The sequence below is a fragment of the Parasteatoda tepidariorum genome, chromosome 8, assembly GCF_043381705.1.
Source record: "Parasteatoda tepidariorum isolate YZ-2023 chromosome 8, CAS_Ptep_4.0, whole genome shotgun sequence".
In the NCBI taxonomy this organism is placed as follows: Eukaryota; Metazoa; Arthropoda; class Arachnida; order Araneae; family Theridiidae; genus Parasteatoda; species Parasteatoda tepidariorum.
This window is the reverse complement of record NC_092211.1, coordinates 6,828,825-6,856,195: the sequence shown is the minus strand read 5'-3', so window position 1 is coordinate 6,856,195 and position 27,371 is coordinate 6,828,825. Positions and strand designations below refer to the sequence as shown.

General features: G+C 29.5%; 1 protein-coding gene across 1 annotated transcript in view; it reads left to right on the top strand.

Annotated features, from left to right (window-relative positions):
• LOC107450838 (uncharacterized) overlaps nt 1-26,732 on the top strand; it is a 57,654-nt gene extending 30,922 nt beyond the window's left edge. The window contains exons 10-17 of the mRNA XM_043048299.2: nt 1,026-1,074; nt 3,032-3,166; nt 11,312-11,495; nt 14,156-14,281; nt 15,800-15,887; nt 17,606-17,720; nt 17,811-17,864; nt 26,551-26,732. Of these exons, the coding sequence (XP_042904233.1) occupies nt 1,026-1,074; nt 3,032-3,166; nt 11,312-11,495; nt 14,156-14,281; nt 15,800-15,887; nt 17,606-17,720; nt 17,811-17,864; nt 26,551-26,664 (865 nt within the window). The 3' untranslated portion in view covers nt 26,665-26,732. The remainder of the gene's footprint in view (nt 1-1,025; nt 1,075-3,031; nt 3,167-11,311; nt 11,496-14,155; nt 14,282-15,799; nt 15,888-17,605; nt 17,721-17,810; nt 17,865-26,550) is intronic.
• Nucleotides 26,733-27,371: the final 639 nt, after the last annotated feature.

Sequence of the window (27,371 nt, the reverse complement as noted above, 5' to 3'; positions counted from 1 at the left end):
TATTTTGGTCTTGAATAAATTTGCATTTTCTTATTTTAACATTATTTAAGTTATATTTATCTTTTTTTGCCAAAATATTNGTACTGTATTTTTCGTATTTTATTGTCAAAAATATTTTATTAAATTTCCATGCTACTTTTTTTACAACTATGTTCAATGAAGTTTTCAGTTCCGTATAGCTTCCTAACTTAAAAGATTTTAGTCTATATGAAAATCAAGACAGAAACTACTGCTCTTCCTTCTCCTATGACTCTCCACACGCTAATGATGATAGCATGTGAAGTGTTGCCATAGGTAGAGAGTTCTGCTCTACGCCACCTGCAGCCCATTTCAATCACCAATTCCAAATGAGTTTTTGGTGGATTGGTAAAAAGTTAAGTTCAGTTCCGTTTCCCATCATGAGAATTCTATAGAATAACATATATGTACAAAAATATATTTTGGTCTTGAATAAATTTACATTTTCTTGTTTAAACATTATTTAAGTTATATTTATCTTTTTTTGCCAAAATATTGAACGTCATTCAATTAATATTTCAATTAATAAATGTAAAATCTGTTACCCTTATCTGGAAAAAAGGTAGATGTGACACCCCTAACTCTCATTTTTTATTTTATCCATCGTTGAACAGCCGACCTAATTTTAGGTTTACGACTACTAATGTTCAACTCAGCAACCTTGTCATTTTGAACCAATCCAAAAGACAAAAGAACTCCTGGATCAGTACCCCCAAAGGTATTGATTTGTTATGGGAACATGGAGGACTTCGTGACCCGACAGATTTAACGTGCATCAATCCCCACTTACTACACGGGGAGTCTTCGGTTGGCAGGGATCGAACCCACGATTTTTACTGGATAAATTTAACATTTTCAGCTTTTTTTCTAGAATTACTTGAGAGGCCACACGTTGATTTTGTAGTTTACTTGAAAAAATGCTTAAATTGACTTTTATATGTGCTTTTTTTAATGATCCTTTTTTGTATTTCTGTATAATTGTTTCATTATTTCTATATTTTTTCCAGGTATCCTAAATTATTTCAGTATCTTAAAAATTTGTTGAAGGAAAACAAAGTAAGTTGCTTGCATATGCCATAGCTATAGCGCTTCCATTTTTATGTCTCCCTTTTTGAGTCAACTATGAGTAAAAAATTATGATTAAAAAAATTTTAATTTTGAATGATTTTTAAATATTATTTTAAGAGTGAAAAGCAAATGCATTAGTTATAAAGGCATTAATACATTATCAGGGGTCCAGGGCATATTTACTAGCGTTTAACCTTCACAAGTTAAACTTTATAAAAACTGTAGTTTCACAAAACACTTTTAAAAAAGCAAGTTCTAATATGCTCCACCTCTTAGAATTTTGTTTTTGTATCCCCATAAAAAAAACTATAAATTCCAGAGTTTTATAAAATCAAACAACGAGGTTCTCTCTAGCACCGTTAAATACAAGTCGAAATTTAAATATGGAGGTTGTTTTTTTAAATTTGGATGCAATTTTAAGCTCTAAATTTTACCATAGCAAAATTATTTTTTAATATATGGGGAAATTTACCAGTCATGACTGATTTCTATGTGTAGTGACAATTTTTAAAAATAATTTCTTATTTTACCATATTTTTGTATTGATTTTTTAATGTAACTTTTAATTTTCACAAATTATGTCGTAAGTCTCCTTTTGAAATAGGTACCTCTCAAAAAAACCTATCACATTTGTAAAATCACAACCTATCACAATTTGTCGTAAAAACCTATCACAAACCACTATTTACCGAATTTTATGAAGTGGAAACAATGAATAGCGACACAAAAGTTGATGATAATGAATTTTATATAAGAATTTCATAGCTGCCAACTCTACTGGATTTTCCAGACTACTGAATTTTTCCAGTTTCTGGTTTAATTAAAATTCTCCTAGCTCTTGTAAATTCCCTAAAATTTAGTAAGTTTCCTAAAAAAAAATCCCTATTGAAATAGAATTTTTGTGCAAATTATTGTTTGAATGTTTAAATAAGTATTACTGATGCATAATGAAGCGAACCTCATTTATAGAAATCAGTTCAAAAACTTTTATTGTTCTAAAATGTTCAGTTTATTTTTATTCAGAGCTCTTTTTTTAAATTAATAAAAGAAAAATCTTTTAACTATCTTTGATGAATTGTATTCATTTGTTCATTGATTATTGCATTCATTCTAAGTATGTTGAATGTCCATCATTATTGGAAAGTACTGCTGTTTTTCTATTCTGATGACTATGAAAATTCCTAAAATTCCCTATATGCAAAATATTTGGTACATTATGCAAAAATTTTCGTGAAATTTATATTACATGGTGCGTAGCACTTTTAAAAACTGCTCAAAGTTGCTTATTTTCGACTTTCGTTTTTTAAAAGCCCTTAAAAGTATTTTTTTCTCTCTTTTTTTTAGTGTTTTGAAAAAGTGCTTGATTTTCCCTTTTCGAAAATGATATTTTTTTTCTTTACCATGTCGATTTTCGGCACCTATTATGCAAAAGCGTGCTTTTCACAATATTCAATTCAAAGTATTCACAATTCATTCAACCACAATGCATATCGGCCGACCGTCAGTCCATAGCGTATGAAAGCATCAATCCTTTAACATGTTTGATGAAATACTTGCGAGTCCTCGTGTGCATCTACTAAGCTGAGTTTGGTGAGATTATTGCGCTCTCAACTGCAACTCTGTTGCATTTTGCAAGATATTCTCAATTTCAAGCTTCATTTTCTGGCCTCTGAAATCAAACCAAAAAACCTCTCAATCATTTTTTAATGGCTAATATAATCAAGAAAAGAGTTCTTTGTTATAAACTGGTTATTCTATCATGATCATCTAATGTCTTAAAGAATTATTTTGCATTTTGTTAATGAATATGAGGCTTAGAAATATTCTTTCTGTACTTAAAAGGTGCTTATTTTTTAATGAAGATTTCGCCCTGATTCGATAATTTGTTTTCTTATATTTGCTGTTTGAATGTTTTTTTTTTAAATTTTATTGAACTTATGTTTAGGTAACTAAGATTGAGCAAGATTTTGTTTACCAATTGGGTTTTGATGGAATGACGAAAAAACCTTCTAAAATAACTGAAGTTGATTTTCATCCCTTCATCTCTATTCATTTCCAGTCTCTTTTATCAGTGATTAAAGTGAGTATTATAAATTACACTTTTGCTTTGACTATCTTAACGTAATATCAAAATTTCAAAGTAAGATCAAGAATTAAAAAGTTTTATTTCACTAATTTTATTTTATATGTATTTATTTATTTTTTTTTTTTTTGGTATGTTTGACTGCACAAGAAATGTCGGGGGGAGGGAGTGTGGAAATGTCAGGAAAAATGATTTTTGAGAAAAAAGTATGGGAAAAACAATTCTATCTAAAAACCGGAAACGGTCAATGAATTAACCCTCTATAATTTCTAAATTTGAGGTATTTCACGCTTTTTTTTGTGGTTACATTAAATAATTTAAAATCAGGGTTGCCACTCCACAAGGAGAATAGGGAAAACCTGGAAATTACAGGGAATTTAAAAATCACCTAAAATAACAGGTAAAATGTAAGGAATTTTGGAATTTTCTTTAAGAATTAGGAAAATAAAAGTAATTTTTATTTTCTCCATTTATTATTGGTTTTCAAATAATGTAAAAAATATTATTTTATCATCTTTTGACATTTTTTCCATCTTTTCTGACAAGAGAAGACTCACTGCTGACCACCCCCCAAGAGCATCTATTCTTAGAATTGTCTTCCTTATCTCTTAAGAAGTCACAGATGTAACAGTCATGAGTGATTTCATATTCCTTCATGTTAAAAGATGATCATGAGTCACAAATGACCACAAGCATCACATTAACACCTGAGAGAGACTTTTCTTCCATAGAGGGTGGGTGGAGCACCATTCACGAATTAAAATGATTTTCGTGCTTTGGACTCGATGCATAATTTGTAGGTTGACTTGACAGTCAAAAAAGTGAATAAGCAAAAATATCAGATTATTTTCAGTAAGAACGGTTTTCAGGTATGTTCACGATCTTATTTTCTGAATTTATTTCAATTGTTTTTAATATTTTTAACCATAATTACCAATCTGCATATTAATTTTTTGCATAATATTTAATACATATATAACATTAAAATTTTTAAAAAAATCTTGTGTTTCCAAAGTATGTAGGCCCTTCTTATCTCTCTACAATAATATATTTATTTAGTCCCCAAAATATTGTTGTAACGAGTTTTTACTGTATATTGAACCAGTGTTTTCACTGCAGCGCGAGAAAGCGAGAATCTCGCATATTTTTTTATATTCTCGCATTAAAAAATTATCACCGCGAGAAATTCGCGCATTCTATAAACCAATTTCAAAATTCGCGAATTTATCGCATTTTGAAAAAATTTTCTCATTTGCGCCATTTAGAATAAAATCCGTTTCACTTTTCTTCCTGGATCTTTTATTATTTTCAACATCTGCCCCATTATCTAGCTTCCCTATTTACCAGTATTGTTCAGAACCTTTAAGAACAACAGAACACCATCCTTCCGAACCACGGAACCTCTTTCAGAACGCATTTCTCTGCAACCACGTNTTTTTTTTTTTTTTTTTTTTTTTTTTTTTTTTTTTTTTTTTTTTTTTTTTTTTTTTTTTTTTTTTTTTTTTTTTTTTTTTTTTTTGGTATGTTTGACTGCACAGGAAATGTCGGGGGGAGGGGTTGTGGAAATGTCAGGAAAAATGATATTTGAGAAAAAAGTGTGGGAAAAACAATTCTATCTCAAAACCTGAAACTGTCAATGAATTAACCCTCTATAATTTCAAAATTTGAGGTATTTCACGCTTTTTTTTGTAGTTACATTAAATAATTAAAAATCAGGGTTGCCACTCCACAAGGAGAATAGGGAAAACCTGGAAAATACAGGGAATTTAAAAATCACCTAAAATAACAGGTAAAATGTAAGGAATTTTGGAATTTTCTTTATGAATTAGGAAAATGAAAGTAATTTTTATTTTTTCCATTTATTATTGGTTTTCAAATAATGTAAAAAAATCGTATTTTATCATCTTTTGCCATTTTTTCCATCTTTTCTGATAAGAGAAGACTCACTGCTGACCACCCCCAAGAGCTTCTATTCTTAGAATTGTCTTAGAATTTATCTCTTAAGAAGTCACAGATGTAACAGTCATGAGTGATTTCATATTCCTTCATGTTAAAAGCTGATCATGAGTCACAAATGACCACAAGCATCACATTAACACCTGAAGGAGAATTTTCTTCCCTAGAGAGTGGGTGGAGCACCATTAACAAACGAAAATCATTTTCGTGCTTTGGACTCGATGCATACTTTGTTGACTTGACAGTAAAAAAAATGAATAAACAAGAATATCAGATTATTTTCAATAAAAACGGTTTTCAGGTATGTTCACGATCTTATTTTCTGAATTTATTTCAATTGTTTTTAATATTTAACTATAATTACCACTCTGCATATTAATTTTTTGCATAATATTTAATACATATATAACATTAAAATTTTTAAAAAAATCTTGTGTTTCCAAAGTATGTTGGCCCTTCCTATCTCTCTACAATAATATATTTATTTAGTCCCCAAAATATTGTTGTAACGAGGTTTCACTGTATATTGAACTGAATACATATTTTGCTTCTTATTTTTGTCTTTTCAAAAATGGTGAAGACTCAAAGTATGTACAGAAGTTTAAGGAGGATATTTCAACTATTTCATTTACTATAGCATTATTTAAGTATGTTCAGCTATTCCATTTTTACTGTAAGTTTTTCCAGCAATTAAAAATAGTACAGCTAGACCTATATACCTCTCACATTTGCACGGTGATTGTGTGTTTCTTCTTAATATAGTGTGTATAACATGTGCAGGGAAAACACGGGGAATTTTTTTTCTCCAGATTTAAGTGGCAACCCTGGTATTGATTATCAGAAGTAATATTCATCATCTAACTGTAAAAGTTTAGTTATTATTCTAATGAAGTAAAAAAGCATATTTTGAGTCATAGCTTAATAAGCAACCTGTTTTCATTATGGGTTTTTAATATTCAGGAATATACAGGAAATATAAAAATTATCTGAAATAACAGGGAAAATGTAAGGAATTGTGAATTTTTCTTTATGAACTGGGAAAATAAAAGGAATTTTTATTTCTTATTTGCTTCTTTTAAACAATGTTGCACAACAATGTTCTTTTAAACAATGTAACTCTCAAAGTGCAATCTATGGAATTTTTAGAGATAGTTCAATTATATTATATTATTTCATGTGCTGTATTATATTGTATTGTGTATAATATAGTGTGTAATATACAGGGAAAATACGGGGAATTTTTTTCCAAATTTGACTGCTTATATTGATAACAAGATTACATCTTTTTGTTAAAATTTAAAATTATTTTTTTTTAATTTTTCCAGATTTTTATTCTTTTTCAAAATTTGTATTCTTTGATTAGTATTTTTTTATTTTATTTACTGTGTTCTTTTTTTTTTTGTGTAACTTTCTTTATGTACTTGCAGCTTATGTGTAAATATAAAACATAATTATTCTATGTAATTTATTTTTTCTTTTATTCTTAATTGTTTACTATTGTTGTTATTATTATATATATGTATATAAAACAGAAAAATGAAACTCTAACAGGTTTGCTGCAGGTGACTAAAATGCGACTATATGAAACTATTTTCGACCTGATTCGACTATAACAACTGTTTTTGGCTGAAAAAGCAACTATTTTCAGGAAAAGAAGACTATTGGGAGAATTTTCTGTACATCTAGTGATGTTTTTTTTTTAGCATGGATTGGGTTGACAACATGCAGCCTTGACACTGAATTTTTTTTTTCTTAAGAAATATGAAATATCTGAATTGCAAATTCTATCTGATTGATATATCTGATTGCACAGATTCCATCTTAAGTCTATTTTGTCTCTCGATCGCCTTTTCAACGTTTATAGCCACTAAATTCTTCATCATTTTAAAAAACCATGCATAAATTTCGAATATGAGTAATCACTTTTCACAATATACAGTAGAGTCCCGGTAGTCCGAGGCCCGGTTATCCGAGTTTCAGCTTTAACCGAGCTATTAAATATTTTAAGGTTTTTTTTGTTCTATTTTATTTTTAAAAATACCGCCAAAAAATAAATCTGAATTTTATCTTCCAAACACTGGGGAAAACAAAATCTAACAACTTGATCCCATGAAATGATCGTTAATATCGTCAATAAGAAAAATGAACCTAGGGAAGATGATGAAAATCAACATATAAAAATCTCTCACGCAGATGAACTTAAAGCTGTCGAAAATGCTACTGATTACATAGAACAACAAAAAGAGGCGACACCAGCCTTCCTGTTATCCCTAAAAAATAGCGAAACATTGCTGCAGAAAAGCACCAAAGTTATGTCAAACAAAAAACGATTAAGGACTTTTTTTAAGTAAAAACTCTTTAATTCTCGCAAAGTATACTTTTTAAATTTTTTCAAGTAAGCTTTTTAATAATAATAGGAATTGTATGTGGTGTACTCGTATAAATTTTATATTTCTTAAATATATTTCATTTATACCAACTCTTTTCCTTTCTTTTTTTATACTCTTCGTTTTAACCAAATTTTTCAGTTATCCGAGTTAGTCGTGGTCCACATTAACTCGGATAATCGGGACTCTACTGTATATATATATATATATGTAACATAAAAAGCTTCAATTAATCTTTTTATGTTTCTTTTATAAAACTTCATCCTAATTAATTATTCTAATCGAAATACTTTCTCACACTTTTAAAAGCCACATCCTGTTCTTAAATCTATTTTTGGCTCAAGTATGCATTTAATTAAAAGCAGGACATTTTCCCCTTTGCTCTGTGTGGGGAACATTCGATCTATTTCATAAACCAATAGCAACTACTAAGATTTCCCTCTTTCCCTAAATCAAGACATTTTACGGATTTTACTTTGCAAGATTTTCCCTAACATATAACCAAGGAGCGCAACTTTTCGTGTGCACTTTTTACACTTTTCTCATGACTGCACTGTCTAATAATTAATAAATAAATTTTGTACCCTCTTTGCCGACCTATGACCTGTTTTAATCCTTCCACTCGGCAACGACGTTATATATATATATATTCATATACATACATATGCACGGGCACACACATATTTGCTTAATCAATTATTGATAAAAGAGAAAAAAATTTTAGAAAAAGTGTGTGTTTTTTAATGAAAAATTATTTTAATTAGTGAATTCTAATGATTAAAAGTATTTATTTTTCTGCAAATATACTAATTGTTTTGATATGAAAATGTAATGCTAGAACACTAACGTTTATATAAAAATTATTATATTTGCCACCCACTTGACTAAATGGATCATGGTATATGACAATTAAGTATTTAATAGTATTTTAGTCATATTTTTGATGAATTTTTGTTCATAATTAGACAACTATTTTCATGCTTAAGGCTACTAAAAGCACTATTTTGTTCATTTTTTTTTAGTGGCAACCTTGTATTAGAGATAGAAAACTTCTTACAAGAAATTTTAACATATTCTTGGTATTTAAAATCAAATAGGAAGAAGGATTAATTGGATTCAATTCTTTTCTTAAAATATTATTTACTGTTTTAACTGATGATTGTGTTATTATTTTTGAATGTTTTTTTTTTTTATATTAAAGTTTCAAATTAAATTCTGCAACTCAGAAATTAGCGTAACCATATATCCAGGGGTCTGTCCAGACATTTTGTGAAAGGTCCTGTTTTTGTAAAATTGTGAAAAAAACTATTCATAATTTGTGAACATAAAATAAGCATTAAGTCACATTCTTTCAACCAGTGTCCTGCTTTTGTGAATTTGTGCAAATGGGATCGTGTTATTGCAAAAATTACTAAAAACCTTTTCAGGAAGTTTTTAAATTGTAAATTGATACAAGATTCTGCTCAACAATTGCTGCTACTAAATTACAGATAGCAACATACAAATATTTGGTATTTAGCCTATACTGCTCAACACAGAATATTCATTTAGGACAAATAATGGAAACAAAATCACTCATATTTTTAATCATTTCAATTGACATATTTTAAATATTACAACTTAGTTATGTATCAGTTTTAATGTGTTACGCATTAAGTAAATTTAAACAATTCTTAAGTTTATAATATTTTAATTTAAGAAATTTGCCAGAAATTAATTTTTATTTACATAATGTTCTATTAATTAATTTTATGAATAAATATAAATTGATTAATTATTTATTTACAAAAAAAATTATCATATATCAATAAGAATGTGCACGCGATGTTTGTAATATAGATAAATATGGAAATATTTCCTTGGAATACTACATTTGGAAATTAAACTTAGGGAAACTTGGAAAACTTAGTTCGTTTCGAACTGTATTTCTGCCCCCCCCCTACCCGGGAAGGATTTATTCAATTAGCAAAACAATAATGAAGATGAACAAATTTGTGAAGGGTCCGATTAAAAGATAAATTATTTTGTGAACGGTCCTTTTTCATGAAAAGATATTTTGTGAAAGGTCCGTTAACGGACCCAAATTTCTTCTATACAGACCCCTGATATCGATTCGCTTATTACTTGTGAGTGGAGCATCAGAAATTATTCCTCTCCTGATCCCTGCATTTAATACCAAATTTTCATTTAATAATTCAAATTGAAACAAAGGGGAATTTTAATTAAATTAAANATTTTTAATGTCTTAATAAAGTTTGCCTCAAGTTTTTCAAAATTATTAAATCCAAAAGGGATTCCTATAATTATAAACTGTGTAATTACAGTATATGCTGAATGAATAGTTTACTCTGCATTCAGCACTATTCTAGCAGCAAAATAACTGGGGCTTTCATTGGATCCATATTCACGAATATTGGCTCGATAAGGTTTGAAAGGGCCGTTATTTTTTTACATTGGCTCTACGTAGAATTGTTCGATTCACCCAATAGTTTACAGCCCCTTCACCACCACAGAGGTGATAGTGCTCCGGAAAAAATCCGGATTTCTCGCAAACTGCGATTCGGAAGTGTCCGGAAATCTGAGGTCCAGAAGTTTTGAGAAACCGTCGATCACGTTTATGTATGAAAATTCTTGTATATTTTATTTACAAATATCAGAACTAGAATTGATTCTTGGCATCTCTTTCATTTGTAAATATTTTTTCAGGTAGAATAATAAATATGATTAGAGATAAAAGTAAACATATACATAATTATTCATTTAAATTATACATATAATTTATTTAGAATTTCATGTTTTGATCATATCAATGATTTAAATTTATAAAGGCATTATTTTTTTGAAATGCGTCATTACTGATTTTACTCAATAAATTTTCTGAATTTTTGAGTTTGGCCCACAATCACCCCTGCATCTAATTCCGGCATTATATAGAATTGTTAGATTCACCCGATATTCATTATTCGCCCCAGTACAGGCCATATGTAGGTCGATATATTGGCCCTATAAAGGAATATTAAAGAAATCTAGACATCCCAATATTTGTCCCTCTGTGCAGGTTCATAAAGGACCCATTTTGAGCCCCAACTGGGGTCAAGGCAGTGTTCGTGTTTGTTTTTTTTTTTTNTTTTTAAATCAAATTTTTTTGTTTTTATTCTAATACACTGTGAGAACTTTGATTTATGATTAAAAAAACTTTATATACGTTTAAACAAAATAAAATTAATATTCAAACTATATTATAACAATATTTTAGAAGCTCTAACTACCTAAAACAATTTTTCATTATAATACATGGCTTTGAATGTATAGCAACCATTGATGAAATAGAGAATTTAAACCCAATTTTGGCATGTTAGGATAATTTCTTTTTTATATAACCTCAATCTTCAGAAATATACATTTTCCACCAATTAAATATAATATAGATTTTAATTCCATGCTTTTTCAGTCAAAAGGTAGAATTTTAATTAACATTTTTTTGTGAAAAAAATTCATGTTTATTTACTACTGATTACAGCTATGCAAATCTATCTGTACTTTCAATCTCAAGAATCAAAAGATTTTTAAAAATGTAACTTCAAATGTACACACACCAAGAAAGAAAGTAATTTCATTAACTTAAAGTAATTAATGCAGCAATTTATTTAAAATAAATTTAAAGCACTGTTTTTTAACTTTTTAAATCAATATATGTATATAGCAAACCCTTGGTCAAGGTAAAATTGTTGCTAGGTCTGAATATTGAATACAGCACTGTAACTCATACCTTGTCATTGAAGTGTAATTTTATTTGCAGAAACCTAATGGTCGTGTGTCTTGCAAAGCCAAAGTCTTGCTTCATTATCGTTCAATACTGTATGTATGCGACGAGAGCATTCTTCATTCAGGAAATGTGCAGTTTGTAAAGGTGTTTCTCCCTCACCCTCCACCATTATTTCCAAAGTCTGCGGTGTGCATTACAGAAGCACTGGTCTTTCAAAGTATATCATTTTGTTCTTGTTTTATTTAATATCTTGATCATCTTCAGATTTACTAGAATTTTATGTTTTATTTACTATCTAGATCATCTTCAAATTTACCAACATTTTATACAACACCAGGCAAAGTGATTTTTCAGCACAGGATGTTAATTCAGTAATTATTTGAGAAAACAGGTTTATTTTTCCATTTAAGAAAAGTACTAAAAAATATTTTCCTAAGTGAAAGTTCCACTTTAGAAAAGGAAACTTTTTTCAAAACCCTTAAATATTGCTTTTTTCTTTCATTTTAAAATCTTAATTTTTTTTCTTCTCGATTTCTTTAAATGTCTTATTTTTTATTGAAAGGATGCTATAGTGTGGGAGAAACTTTTCATCACAAATTCTGTTTCACTTTCATTGATATTTAAAGTTTAGAGAAAAAGGAGTCCACATAAATCAAGACAAGAGTGAACCATGCATTTTGATTATTTGAAAACAGTTTTTCAGTATTTGGAACTTGTCTTGATTTATTTGAACTCTCCCTTATTTTAAATTACTTATGACAGAAAAAGAGAGATAAGCTATGGCATAGTAATTTGTTACTAAAGTGTGAAATCTATGCATATTATTCAAGTATCTCTAGACATGGTGCGTAGCGTTTTTAAAAAATGATTAAAGGTACTTATTTTCATTGGATGTTTTTAAAAAGTGCTTAATTTGACTTTTGCTATGTGCTTTAATTTGATTTGAAAAGTGTTTAAATGAGACTTTTTTTTCTTTATGATGTTAATTTTCACCACCTATTATGCAAAAGCGTGCTTTCACATTGTTCTTTACAATGTTTTCACAATTCATTCAACCACAATCCATTTTGGCATGCCGTCGGTCCGTAGCGTATGAAGGCACCAATCGTTTTACATGTTTGTTTAAATATTTGAGAGCTCTCATGTGCGTCTACTGAGCTGATTTCTGTAATATTATTGTTAGGCTTCATTTTCCACCCTTTGATATCAAACCGAAAAATCTCTTGATCTTTTTATAATGGCTAATATAATCAGGAAAAGATTTTTTTTGTCAGAAGCTAGTTATTTTATCTTGATCATGTAAAGTGTTGGAAAATTATTTTGCATTTTGTCAATGTATATAGTGCTTAAAAGGTGCTCATTTTTTGTTGAAAAATTTGGCTCTGTTAAAGCACATAAAGATTTAACAACTAACTAAGGGAAAATATCCAGCAAGTTTATTGTATTAATGTTTAAAAATGTTGTCAAAAGTAACAAAAGAATTGCCCAATATCTCTTTAATAATGCTAATTTGAAACATTATTATTTGAAGCATTAAACATTAGGTATTATTTTAAAGAAAATATATTATCAATGAATTTTATAAAGAGCACTCTTTGGATAAAATGCAGCATAAAATGGCTCTATATTAAAATGTAGATAAATACTAAATTTTATTGATAAATAATCGCCTTGAATTATTTTCTTTTGCCTAATGAAAATATATTAAGCAATACTTATGCAAAGTTTTTTTTGCTTACTCTGCATTTGCCATCTGGTACATTATATGGAAAAACTTATTAAAGTAACACATTAAAACCATTTTATTTAATAAAAGCAATATATTCTCTACAAGCTAAACATATTATTTTCTCCACATTTTTCTTGATTTTTTAAAAATGAATGTTGTACCCACACATTAGAAAAATAAAAAACAAAATCTTGCTAAGCTGTTAAAACAAAGTTAGTCTAGTTCTTTTTGCAAGAAAAGTAGAATTTTTTAAATTAAATGCTGTGGAGATAGTTATCGACAATGTCAATCTAAGGTACCCTGACATAGAATAGAGTCCTACTAGTGAATTGGAAACCCTTCCATAAGTAAAAGATTCAACGACACTTCGATTCTCGATCACATTCGGATTCATCGTGTCAGCAAAACAATGAGTCACAATGTAAAAAAAGATGACTGCGCACTTATTACGGAGGAAAATGCTCCTTTGCCCAATATTGCAGGCATTGATATATTATTGGGAACTATGCGTGTAGACAACGATTCATCGGGAAATATCATAAACAACTCAGTAAATCACAATTTCCAATCCAAGCAATGGTTACAATCAGGATTGGGGTTGTGGATGTCCTAAACTAGTGTTGGACAGGACACATTGGTTTTACTGTCTTAAAGTGTCCAAAACCTTCAACATTGGTAAAAGGTAAAAATTCTATATGTGTAACCATTGTACACATAATAATAACATATATTAATAAATATTTGATACTTTTTATACAAGTTGCTTAAACATATTAAAGGAAAATATAATATAATAGTAAAAGATTAATAACTCTTGAAGCTGCACAATTCATTGAACAACAAAAGTGAATACCTTATATATATGCTTTTAATATTGATAAATTATGTTTTTGCATATGGATAAATAATGTAATATTAAAAATAATAATAAACTTTTTTAATAAATTTAAAACTTGTCTTCGTTTTGTTTCATGTTCAAAAATTAACCTTTAATTTTTCACATTATTTTTTTTTTTTAAATTGTGATATATATTATGAACAAAGGCGTTTCGGGCAGGACGGTTTAAACCATGGATTAATCCATTCCGTCCTTGCCAACTCTGGGTTACAGAGAACAGTCCTTAATTAACAGTGTTCTCTTCCAATAGGTAATCTGTATGTGGATGAATACAGTCAGATATCTTCTCATCTCTCAAATGAGGATATTTCTATTCAAGATGTTGAATTACCACTCAGACCTGATTTAAATGTAGCTGACATTCTCACTGTCAAAGGTTTGTATCTTTTAACAAATTTTTTTCTGACCCACTTCTATCATTTTAAAAAAGTGCTTATTTTCGTTTATTAAAGGAACTTAAAGATGCTTTTTTCATGGAGTGTTTTTAAAAAGTGCTTCATTTTCCCCTTTTTGAAAATGAGATTTTTTTTTTCATCGACGTGTCGATTTATGGCACGTATTATGCAAAAGCTTGGTTTTCGCATTGTTCTATCCAACATTTTCACAATTCATTTGAGCAATCCATTTCGGCATACCATCGGTGAGTCCACATGTGCGTCTCCTGAGGTGAGATTCTTGCGCTATCATATGCAACTCTGCTGCATTTTGCAAGATATTTTCAATTTCAGGCTTCATTTTCCACCCTCTGAAATCGAACCGAAAAATCTATGGATCTTTTTCTGTTGGATTACATAATTAAAAGAAGAGTTCTTGGTCTGAAAATAGTTATTTTATCATGATCATCTAAAATCTTTGAAAATTATTTTGCATTTTGTTAATGTCTATATTAACCTTTCTTTTTTCACGTTATTTTTTTTTAAATTGTGACATAATTAGAATAAAAAGGCTTTGGATAATTTATAACAATTTTGACAGGACAGTTTAAACCCTGGTTTTGGATAACTCCATTTTGTCTTACACCTTGCCAACGCTGGCTATGTTATTACAACATGTGAGTTTGAGTTATCACCATTTGATGAGTTTACTTGGAATGTTTGATTACTGATGATTCCATCGTAATTTCATTTGAAGTGTTCGATTCTTGAAGATTGCTTCACGCCAATGAATGCACCATTTTTCAGCTGTTATTTATCCTTTTTTTTTAGCTCTTTCCTCACGAATTTTTCAAAAAGTCTTATATTCTTTATGCAATGTTATTACGCCAAGTGTGCTTATTGAACTTAAGAAATAACTTTTTGACTCGCTCAATCATGACCCGCTGAATAGGGTAAACCTGGAAAATACAGGAAATTTTAAAATCACCTGAAATAACAGGGAAAATGCAAAGAATTTTGATTGTTTCTTTACAAACTGGGAAAATACAGGGAATTTTATTTATTATATTCTTCTTTTAAAAAATAGTGACCTCTCAAAGAGTAATCTATGGATATTTAACCATGATGTTTCAGCTATACTATTCATTTACTACAGCATTATTTAAGTATGTTCAGCTGTTTTTCCAGCAATTAAAACTAATAAATATAGTAAGCCCACTATAGCTCACACAAGAGCACAGTAATTATTGTGTTGCCTCTTAATATATTGTGTATAATATGTACAGGGAATTTTTTTTCCTGATTTGAGTTGCAATCAACCCTGTCCATTCACAATGATTTTATCGTAAATCGTACCGCTCTTTCGGTATGATTTATTTTTTCCATAATACGATATAATGGTTATCGTATTTTGGTATTCATATTCTTATACGTTTGATTCGACCTAAAAAGAAATTGCAGTTAGAAATAGTTTTGGCTCTCCTATTTTTATGATCTTTAATTTGTATTTTATGTTTCAGGAAATATAACAAATGTAGATGAAAGAAATGCATTCATCTGGCTTCAGTGCAGTTTCTGTGGGAATGAAAATCTAATTCAAAACTATGAGTAAGTTTCTTGATTCACTTTTTTTTATCAACATAAATTTTGTTTTTATCTCGTTTTTGGTATGCAGGGTTGCCACGGGTGACTAAAATGTGACCACCTGAGGCAAATATGGCAACTTTTGTTTGCCTGAAAAAGCTTTTAAAAAAGAGCAACTATTTTCAGTAAAAGGAGACTATTTGGGGAAATTTCTATACTCCTAGCTATGTTTTTTTTTTTTTTTTAAGCATAAATTGGGTTAACAACCTGCGGCCCACGGGAACACAATGAACTTTATTTATTTTCTTTTTTGAAAATAAAAAATTTTGAATTGCAAATTTAAGTCATCACTTTTTGATGCACTCAACTTGCACAGTTGCCATCGTAAGTCTATTTCGTTTTTCAATCGCCTTTTCAATGGTTATTGCTGCGAAATTCTGCAAGATTTTTTTAAAGAATCCTTTTTTAATATGATATTTCGAATTTGAGTAAATACTTTTCGCACACAATAAGTATATATATATATACATATTTGCTTAATCAATTATTGATAAAAGGGAAAAAATTTTAGAAAAAGTATGTTTTTTTTAATGAATTCTAGTAATTAAAAGTATTTAATTTCTGCAAATATACTCATTTTTTTATATAAAAAGGTAAAGTTAGAACACTAATGTTGCTTTAAAAATTGTCATATTTGCAACTGACTTGACAAAACGGATCATGATTATATGACAATTAAGTCATTTAATAAAAATTTTAGTCATATTTTTCTTCTTATTTAGGCAACTATTTTCATGCTTTAGGCTACTAAAATCAAGTATTTAGTTCATTTTCTTCTGTGGCAACCCTTTCTATTATTTGTTTCAACTTTGTGTTCTGATAATTAAATAATATTCCCCAATTTATTCAAATCTATTCAGAAAAAGAAGTGAAACTTTGTGTGCAAAATGTCTGAAGATCATATGTTTGAGTTTCATTCTAATTTGGCTTCAAAATTAAATAAATTTAACGATAATAAATGATGCCGAGTTTAGGAACCCATGATGTGTTTAAGAATAACTTTAAACTTTTTTGTTATCAAACACTTTTACATTAATCGAGTATTTTTTTTTTTTTTTTNTTTTTTTTTTTTTTTTTTTTTTTTTTTTTTTTTTGCTTTCTTTTTAAAAAAATAATTTTGAAGTGAAGAACAGTGAGAAAATTATTAATGTTGCTTTTATGTATGTATTTATGTACAATGTGCCAAAAGAAAACGTTATCCATTCTTCTAATGATCAGATTTTCACTTACAAAAATCCAATCTTAATTGTTCAAAAGTTGTACCTTGACCTCTTCCCCAAGTTAACTCGGGTATGTAAATATTGCAAGAATATATAGGGGATGTATATATTGCAAGCACACCCGAAAGGTCGTGGGTTCGATCCTCGTCAGCCGAAGACTGGTGCACGTTAAATCGGTCGAGTCACAAAGTCTTCCATGTTGCAGTTACAAATCATACTTCTGGGGGTACTGATCGAGGACTTTCCTCGTCTTCCGGATTCAGGTCAAAACTACGAGGCTGCGGAGTCGAACATCGGTAGTCGTAAACCCGACATCGGGTCGGCCGTTCGACGACGGCTATAGAAACATAAAATACAATAGCGTTCTGATTTGCAAGTCTGAGATATTGATTGATTTCATGTGACTGACTTTCAGATCAGTCACTGCAATATATTTTTCATGAGGTAGTTATTTTATTCTAGAGACGTTATATTCTGTGAGGACTGCTGTCGGGTCGTGGAACATCCTTTCCTGAAAGTAAAGATGAACGTCACTGTCTCAAGTGAATCCTTGCAAAATATTCTCTTGAATATTGAGGTAGGCAATAAATGTTCTACTCATGACATCTTTATGTGATTGAGTCTCCTTAATACTTTGTTCTTATTTATTTTTTTATTTTTTTTTTAGCTTTCTTCAGTTACAATCAAAAGAATTTTATCATTGAAGGAGAATTCTTACCAAGTAAGATTTTTTTTATTTGTTTAATTACTTAATATTTAAAAAAACTGTTTTTCTCACGCATTGTGGGTTCATTAGAATTTGTATTGATATTTTAACACCTATTCTCCTCACTGGAAACTTCTCTCTCTCTATGTATGGGTGTGTATATATATATATATATACAGTGAAACCTCCGTTAAGCGGACATTTATGGGATCAAAAAATTTGTCCGTTTATGAGAGTTGTCCGTTTACGGGAAGGGTACCCTAATAACGAAATTTAACACCGTAAATTGTTTTTAGAATATTCTCAAAGATGTAGAAATAATTAAATAATATCTATAACGATACTGTAAATATCTACAAGAATATTTATTTAAACAATAAGAAAGATAAAAAAGAATATATAAAGAAGTTTGATATAAATACATAATTCTGGATGTAGCTACAGATAAATAAATATAATTTTCCTATTAGCATAGATACTCAAGTTAGACATATGATACCAAATAGGAGCGTACTGTCCTCAGTCCGTTTCAATTATTAGGTTCACATCCCCTTACACCTACTTATCATTTGATAGGGAACATGGTTAATACCTTCTTGGAAAATAAACCTCCCATGATTCACAGAAAAAAAAGTAATGCATACCTGTAAGTCATGAGGACCTATGGAGATGATTATTCACAATTGATCAGCTATCAAGTGTCTGAATAAATGTTTCATTTATATAAACACCTCAAAGATTATACTTCTGTTCTCTTTTTTTTACCCCAGTTGTGTTAAATACAGTCTTCAAATTGATAAGAAAATTAAAGAAATTTTCAATGGGGAAGAAGCATTGAGAGAAGTCATTTCAACTTGAGGGGTCTCATAACCTGTGTGGTCCAGGTGAAAACATCAAAAGATGCCGATGTCAGAATTATTTCAGGAGTGCAGTACCATTTTCTCTCCCTTCTTTACAAAGATAAGACAAGGTGACAGGAGAAAGAATCATTTTTCGGTGGTGAAATAGCTTAACAATATTTTTAGTTATGGATAAGGCAAAAAGTTTTATTTACATGCCTTAAAAATGGTGAAAAGTTGCATTTTTTAAGCTTGCAATTTATTTTGAAAAAGTAGTGTCCGATTTGGAGAGATAAAAAACAACGCTTCAGGACCAAAATGACTGTCCGCGTCCGGTTACGGGAGTGTCCGCTTTGCGGAGAATGTTCGTAATGGTTTATTCATAGAAGATTCCCGGGGAATTAAAAATATGTGCGTATTGAGAGGCGTCCGTTTTGCAGGAGTGTCCATAACAGGAGGTTTCACTGTATATATATCCATTATAAAAATATAAAAAAAACATTGAAAATAATAAAGATTAATGAAAAGAAAAGAAGAAAATTTATTCAAATGAAATATTTAGAAAATGTGTTTCAAAAAGCCAGAAAACAAGAAAATGAAACGATATAATCTCTTCGTCAGCTTCCACGATTATATCCGCGGAAAGGAGTGCTTCCTAATATTGCATCAATATAGCTAAAGCAAAATTTATCAATGCTATAGTGTGAGGAGCACTAAAAAATAAATTGAAGCAAAACAGAACACATTAAGTAAAGTGTATATCATGCAAAAAAACAGAAAATAAAATGTAGGGTAAACAAGACAGAAAAGGAAAATATAAAGCTAGTAGCGAATTCAAATGAACTTACATGTACCGAAATCTTTCAAGGATGATTTAAATATGTTTGTAATAAGATTCCCAGATTACAAAATGTGAAAACAAAAGTGCCAATGGAGTTAAAAGTGTAATTAAAAGGATTTAATTTCATGCTGCATTCTTACTGCTGTACTGAAGCATGTTTGATTTGTTAGTTACCAAGGGTTGACCCAAAAATGGATGTGTGCAAGTTAATATTGTACTGGATAATTTAAATAAGTTTATAATTAATAAGGTTGATATTCAATTAGAAAATTTTTCATGTTTTTAGAATATTAACATTTATTTAAAAAAGAGAGAGAAACATGTTTTGACCAGATTTTTAACCGCAGATTCGTCTGAATTGGATTTGCACATGGTAAAAATGTAAAATAACAGAGGTTTTTAGTCAATTTATTAATAATTGCAAATTACATACAATTATCTTAATGATTTTATGTAGAATTTAATTTTTTTAGTTGGGCATCCATTTTTTTTTAAATCAAATTTTGAAAGTGTGTCTGTTTTTACATACTACATATTCTTTTAATTCTATTCATTTGATTAAAAATTATATTTAAATGGATGTTTTAGAAACATTAGAATTCCAAGTGATTAGTTTAGTTATTGTAAAATTAAAATCATTTCCTTTATCGTATAAATCAGGGGTTTCCAACTTACATGAGACCGGGGGCCACAATTAAAAACGCAAATCAAATGGCAGGCCGCAACTTTATCAAACTTTTATGTAGGACTCTTTTATGTTTGAAGGAACATTAAATATTATAAAAATAAAGTATTGAATTACAATTTAAAATAAGAAGTAGATTTTTAAAAATATTTCATTGTTATTAATAATATTTTTAAAAATATTAAATAAATAATAAAAATTCGTGCTACAATAACTTTAATGTGCACCTATGTATTAAACAATTAATGTGCAACAGATATCTAATTGTTAAGATATAAAACTTTAAAAAGGTTGGTATTAAAACTTAAATAGTAGCACACGAAATGTTTAATGAGAAAATTGAGGTTTGTCTGCTGTAACTACCAGAGAATAGATATTTACATATTAAATTTAAAATTTACGAATGTGTGTGTTAATATTTTTGTCCAAAATGAGTGGTTTCAAAAAGTTAAATTGGAGAATTTCTTAGAGAAAATTTCTGATACGCAAATGCTAAATTATATTCACAAAATACAAAAAAAATGAAATAAAAAAGAGCAACATACACGATTATCTTTGTATTTGAATAAATGTTTTCTTGCATGCAAAACCTGAGAAATAAATTTTTCTGCACCGTTGGTATGTTAAATTTTACAGAAAGGAAGAAATTAGGTTTTTATCAACGAGAAAAGTATTTTAAACCCATATAGATTTTTACGAAAATTGTTCGCAAAAAAAATGACAATTATTATATTTTAGTTCGCAGGCCAAGGCTTTGCTGGCCGGATGCCGCCTCCGGGCCGCCAGTTGGAAACCCCTGGTATAAATCAACAATGTAGATATTTTCTTTTTTAATACCCAAATCAAAAAAATTAATATTATCATCATGATTACGAAGCAAGTTTATCTTCGTCTTTATTCTGCTATATGTATATATACACACACATTTATATACATTAATATTACTTTTATTCCAAATTACAAATTGGAATTAAAATGTTAAGACTCTGTCATTAAAAAATACAAGATTAATAAGAACATATAGAAACACCTAGAAAATACTTAAAATTTCAAGTTTCAAAACTATTTATAAGAAAATAAAGGCAAAAACAATAATAAACACAATGCATAAATCAAAACAACAAAAATCCAGCATAATTAATTGAAATTAACAAATAAACAGTATTTCTATTAGGCTAAAATACAACAAATTCTTCGTTGCTATGGAACGAAAAAAAAATTTCATTCCGCAAGCATTTGATTCTTCTGCAAATCAACAATTTATATTCCAACAAAATTTTCTCAAAATTCAAAATCTAGTTAACGAGACATTTCTCGGAGTTCCCCGCTGATCTGAAATTTGAATTTTGTTGGCTAAATTCTCGTTAACCATGCCAGCACCCTCTTTTTTCTTCTTCCTAAGTTCTTATTTTTATTTGTTAAAGAAAAATGCAGCTTCAGATAAACTTGGAGAAAAGAAATTCCAGAATAACTTTGACTAAAATTAAGGAAAAACTGAAGTAAACTCAAAAGTGTAAAATTTCTAATCTAAAAATATAATTTCGAAATTGTAAATATCTGAAAGATTGCTCGCTAGTAAAAATGGCGTTTTTCTTATTTTTTAAAAACTTATATTTTAATGAGTAGCAATTTTTGTTGCAAATTCCAATTTTTAACAGAATAATTATTTAAACAATGTGATGTATACACCCTTTTTTTTTATTTGACTACGATTTGATCGAATTAATTTTTCATATATTGCGACATTGATATTTCGAATCTTACATTTCATTAATTATTTTTCAACACACTCGATACTTTTGTAAATCCGTGGTAAGATATTTTTCTTTCTTTTTTTTTCCTCGATTGCAGTTAATGTGATGCATTTTCTCACGGTTTTTGAAATTCCAATATTATTTCGACATAGAAAATTCAAATCGCGCTTTTGAGTAACCCCTTTTTGATGCGCTTACCATCATAAATCCATACAGTATTTTGAGCGTTTTATCACCTATTATTGCCAATTTTCTCTGTGTTTTTTTTTTTTTTTTTAATCCCTATACTTTTTATAGATTATTATTAGACACTCAAAATATAAATTTTGCATTTGTTTCACTTTATAACGCGACAATACCACAGCTTTTTCTAACGACTTTTTTCACAGTTATTGCAAGTTTTACTGATTACCATCCCCCTTTTTTTTTTGAAAAAATGTTTTTAAATCCCTAAATTTTTATACTAATAAGAAACGAGAAATTCCGATCACAAATACTTTTAGACATACTTAAGTTGCACTAAAATCGTGCAGCGTTCTGATCAGTTCTTTTCCCTCATGTTATTTTAAAATCCTCATATTATTATGATACAAAAAATTCAAATAGGGCACCTGAGTATTCACTATTTAACAGGGTTGCCACTCCACAGGGAAAACCTGAAAAATACAGGGAATTTAAAGAATCACCAAAATTTGTTGGGAAAATGTGAGGAATTTTGTTTTTCATTTTTGTCTTTTAAACAATAGTAACTTCTCAAAGGGTAATCTATGGCATATTTAAGGAAGATATTTCAGCTATATTAAACTATTTCATTTATTATAGCATCATTTAGGTATGTTCAGCTGCTCCTTTTTTACTCTAAGTTTTTCCATCAATTAAAAGTAGTATAGTTAGCCCAATATAGCTCATGCAAGAGCACAGTAATTCTTTCCTCTGTGTATAATATATACATTGTATAATAATATAATTGTATAATAATAATTGTGTATAATAATACATTGTGTATAATATATACAGGGAATATTTTTTTTATCCAGATTTGAGTGGCAACCCTGTTAACGTCATAATTCTTTCTTTTTTTCAATTAACTTTCCTGGAGTTATCGCTACTAAATTCTACATTTTTTTTTTTAAATCTCTATTTTTAATACGAAATTATTTACTACAACACTCGAAACGTAAATTGATTGAACTCCTTCTTGTCGCATCCCATTCTTGGGATTTTGTCGTAAAGGCCTGTGTCAGTTATTGCTATATATTTTCCCTTTTCAAGAAAACTAAATTTTATCATAAAATTAACATTTTATTCAGCTTGTAATATTGAAAACTTGATTAAAAGTGGCAAGATACGATAATTTTTTTGAATTTAATCATTTAACAAAATTAATGGGTTTTTATATATTTCCGGGTATAATAGATACTTAGAATAGTTAAGATTGATTTTAAAGGCAAGAAAAAGTTTTACATGCCTATAATTTTGATATTCCGCCAAAAAAAAATATTAGGGGGACCGAAAATGAATGTCGCTCCAGTGCATTTGATATTTGTTATCAAGATTTTATTTTTAATTAATGTATTCACCCTCGTTAACAACAACATTTCGATGCTGAATCGAAAGTGATCGAAAATAAGGAGTCTGTTTTTGAGACTAACGAACATTTAATGCACCGAAACGACATTAAATTCCGGTGCCCCTCATACCTTGTCCATGACTTCCATGAGAAAAAAAAATTTCATTTTATTTTGGTAAATTTTCATTCTCAATCCATCAGATAATGCAACCCGTAAGTCGTTACTTTCTAAGTTAGATAACAGGAACTCTAGTATGTCCCAATGTTTGATCCAGGAGTTTCCTTGTCTTTTGGGTTTGATTCAAAATCGCATGGCTGTGAAGTTGAACTCAAAATTAGCTGTTCAATTAGTTATAGTTAGTTATTAGTTAGCTATTCAATTCAGTTATAAAATAAAATTTAAAAAATTATATCCTTGCTGTAAAATTTTTTTTTCATTTCTTTTTGCGACTTCAAAATTTATGGTGGTTTGTATATGGTATTTGTTTACATATAGAACGGAAGCAGTTGTACATCCTAGATTAGATAATACACTATCTGGCCAAAATTATCCGAACACATGTGTCCTATCCGGACACACGGTTGTTATGGTGTTGGAAGCATAATGGTGTGGGGGTGTCTCTCGCGGTTTGGGTCCGTTAGTTCCTGTGATTGGAACCATGAACTCTGAGATGTATGCCCAAGTCAAAATTTTTGATGGTTTTCCATTGATGGACGAACATATTCTTGAGGGTAACCATTAATAATTCCATCACAAACCATTATATTTTTCGATGGTAACCAACATAACTAAACTGTCACCCCAAAGTAGGAATTCAGACTGATTTATGATGGTCCAACATAAGAATAGCAACTTACTTTGATGGTTTATTTGTGTTGAACCATCAGAAATTTCCATCATAATTTCTTAGAAATCAAATGTTGGAACGATCATGACCCACCATCACCCCAATGTAGGAATTCGGATTGATTTATGATGGTCCAACATTGAAAAAAAAAAAAACATTTTCGCTGGTATATATTTCGCTGGTATTGCTGAACCATCAAGAATTCCCATTAAACCATCACGGAAATGTATAGTTGGAGCCATCACGGATCATCTTGAATTGTTGGTCCATGAGAGTCAATCTTCTCTTGATGGTTAACCATCATAGTATCAAAGTGGCACTTTCCATCATGGAATGATGGAAGTTTATCGGCATATCAAAAACCATGAATTCATATTTTCATCCATGAACCATGATTTATGATGGTCCATCATAAGAAAAAAAAAACAAATATTTTTGATTGTATAGTCCTGAGAATCAAAAAGAATTTGTGTATAGTTGAAACCATCATGGACCATCACTGATAATTATGGGCTGTTTTTGTCCATGAGAATCAAACTTCTCTCGATGGTTAGCCATCAAGAGAATCACACTTCTCATGATGGTCAATCATTGTAGTATTAAAGTGCCATTTTCCATCATGGAGTGATGAAAGTTTGTTGGTATATCAATAACCAAGGACAAATAATGGATGATGGTGATCATCATGAATCGCACTGAAACATACTTAAACCATCAAAAATTGTGGTGTGAACAATGCTGCTCTTCCAAATCTATGGTAACGTTTAGGGCCCATTTCTCTTCCAGCATTCACACGTCAAGGCTTGCACAGGGTGTTCAAAAGGGCCTTCTCGGGAGCTCCGATCCCATAGACAAGGTATATCTGCTCAACTGGAAAGTCATGAATCTCGGTATTGAACCAAATTTGTCATGATTTTAACTATTTTTTTTTAAAAAATCATGGAAATTCATGGGTTTAGGTCGCCGAAAAATCTAATAATTAAAATGAAATCCCTCTCCCCCACGCACGCAATTTCATGGTGTTTCAAATATCTGAATTTGTATCAAAATCCCCACTCGTACTCATATTTTTAAAAATAATATATATAAAATGTTTTTAACATATATAAAACGTTTTTATCATGTTCTTTGAAAATGGTGGTGTTCTTTCAAAAAATGAAAGTAAAAATGTCATTTCTAAAGTGAATTATCTTTTAAACTTTTGTGATTTCGGAATTTTTGTTATTTTTATTTTAACAATTTCAAGTTCTAGCTGAAGCAAGCCAGTCGGTGGCGAATTTTTTTTTTATTCGATTTAAAAATTCTTCATTGCACTTTCTATTTTCGCTTTTTTAAAATCCAATATCGCTATTCTTGTAAGAAGTAAGTTTTTTTTTTTCTTCTCGAATTAGTTGCTCTAAAGGTGTCTGCATTAGAAAGTAATTATAAATGTTAGTTCAAAAAGTTATGTTAAATATTAAACATGTATGATATATAAATTGCAGGGTGCATAGTGTTTTTAAAAGTGCTTATTTTCGGTTTTTAAAAGTCCTTAAAGGTGCTTTTTTCATTGGATGTTTTTAAAAAGTGCTCCTTTTTCAAAATGAGATTTTTCCTATACCATGTTGATTTTTGCTTCGAATTCTGCAAAACGACACAGTTCGCATTGTTCTATTGAAAGTTTTCACAATTAATTCAACCCCAATCTATTTCGGCGTATTGTCAGTCCGTAGCCTATGAAAAACGCCATTCATTTTACATGATTCAAAATATCATAATTTTTGACAATTGTCAAAAACAATGCCAAATAGTTTTTTTTTTTTTTTTTTTTTTTTTTTTTTTTTTTTCATGATGGTTAAAACAAAATAAAACCGTCAATTGTCAAAAACTTTCCAACTTTGCCTAATTATGATATTTTTTAAAGTGCTTAAATATATTTTTGAGTACTTGAAAAGTGCTTAAAAGGTGCTTTTTTTTGGTGAATAATTTGACTAAGCTCCCTGAATTGGTATAGATTTTTTGCTCATAAAATTTTCAGGGTTTTTCACACTCTTTGACAAACACCCCTTCGTCTTATACACTAAGTGTATAAGACGAATAAGAGAAATAAAATCAATCTCTGTGTAATTTTATTTTCCATTGCAAGTCTAGTGATGGCTCAATTCCATTTATTTTGTTGTTTCAGCCTCAGTGTAATGTGTCTGATGTACTGGGCAAAGAAATAGGACCACTACTCTGCTATGTTAAGGACACCTCTCCTACAATATTCTATTTAATTGAAGTTGAAGACTACCATTGACTCAAATGTATTCATTCACATTATGTATCATCACACGTTAATAAAACCTGCCATTTTCATCAATGAAATATTCAGATGTATTATAATAATCCCAGTAACCGTACGGCAATCCTTGTGTCAGAATTTTCTTTTTAGTGACACGAAAATGTTTGTACTAAAAACCTTTTTTCAATAAATCAAAACTATTGCAGTTTCAAACCTTTCATCCTGAAAGGATTAAAAATTATTCTTTAAAGCTTTTTTAAAAAGGATTAAAAGGCTTGGTTTCTTAGGACAGGACGCCGTCAGCTGGAAATCAGCGCTAACCTCTGATTGGTTTATTTGTGAGTTTGATAGTATACGTCATCGAACGCTCATCTTGACTGCCGTCCAACTCAACTGCAGTTGGATTACGACGTAACGTTAACCACTGAAGCAATGGCGGACAACATCCAACTGCACATTGAAATCAGCCAAGATTTTGATTTTGACATTAAACATAGCTTCTTCATTAAACATAGCACTCTTCATTTAGCTCAGCTATAATGTGTTTTTATGGGACAAAGTCATTATTTGTTCTCTAAAACACTGGTCTACAATAACAAAATCAATACAAATTCAAAATAAATATTTGTTTACGTTATTAACGCATGCGCAAATGGAGATAATGTCTGCGTTGGACCGACTGCTCACGCTGAGCTAACAAAAAAGTATTTTTTTGGCGTCAG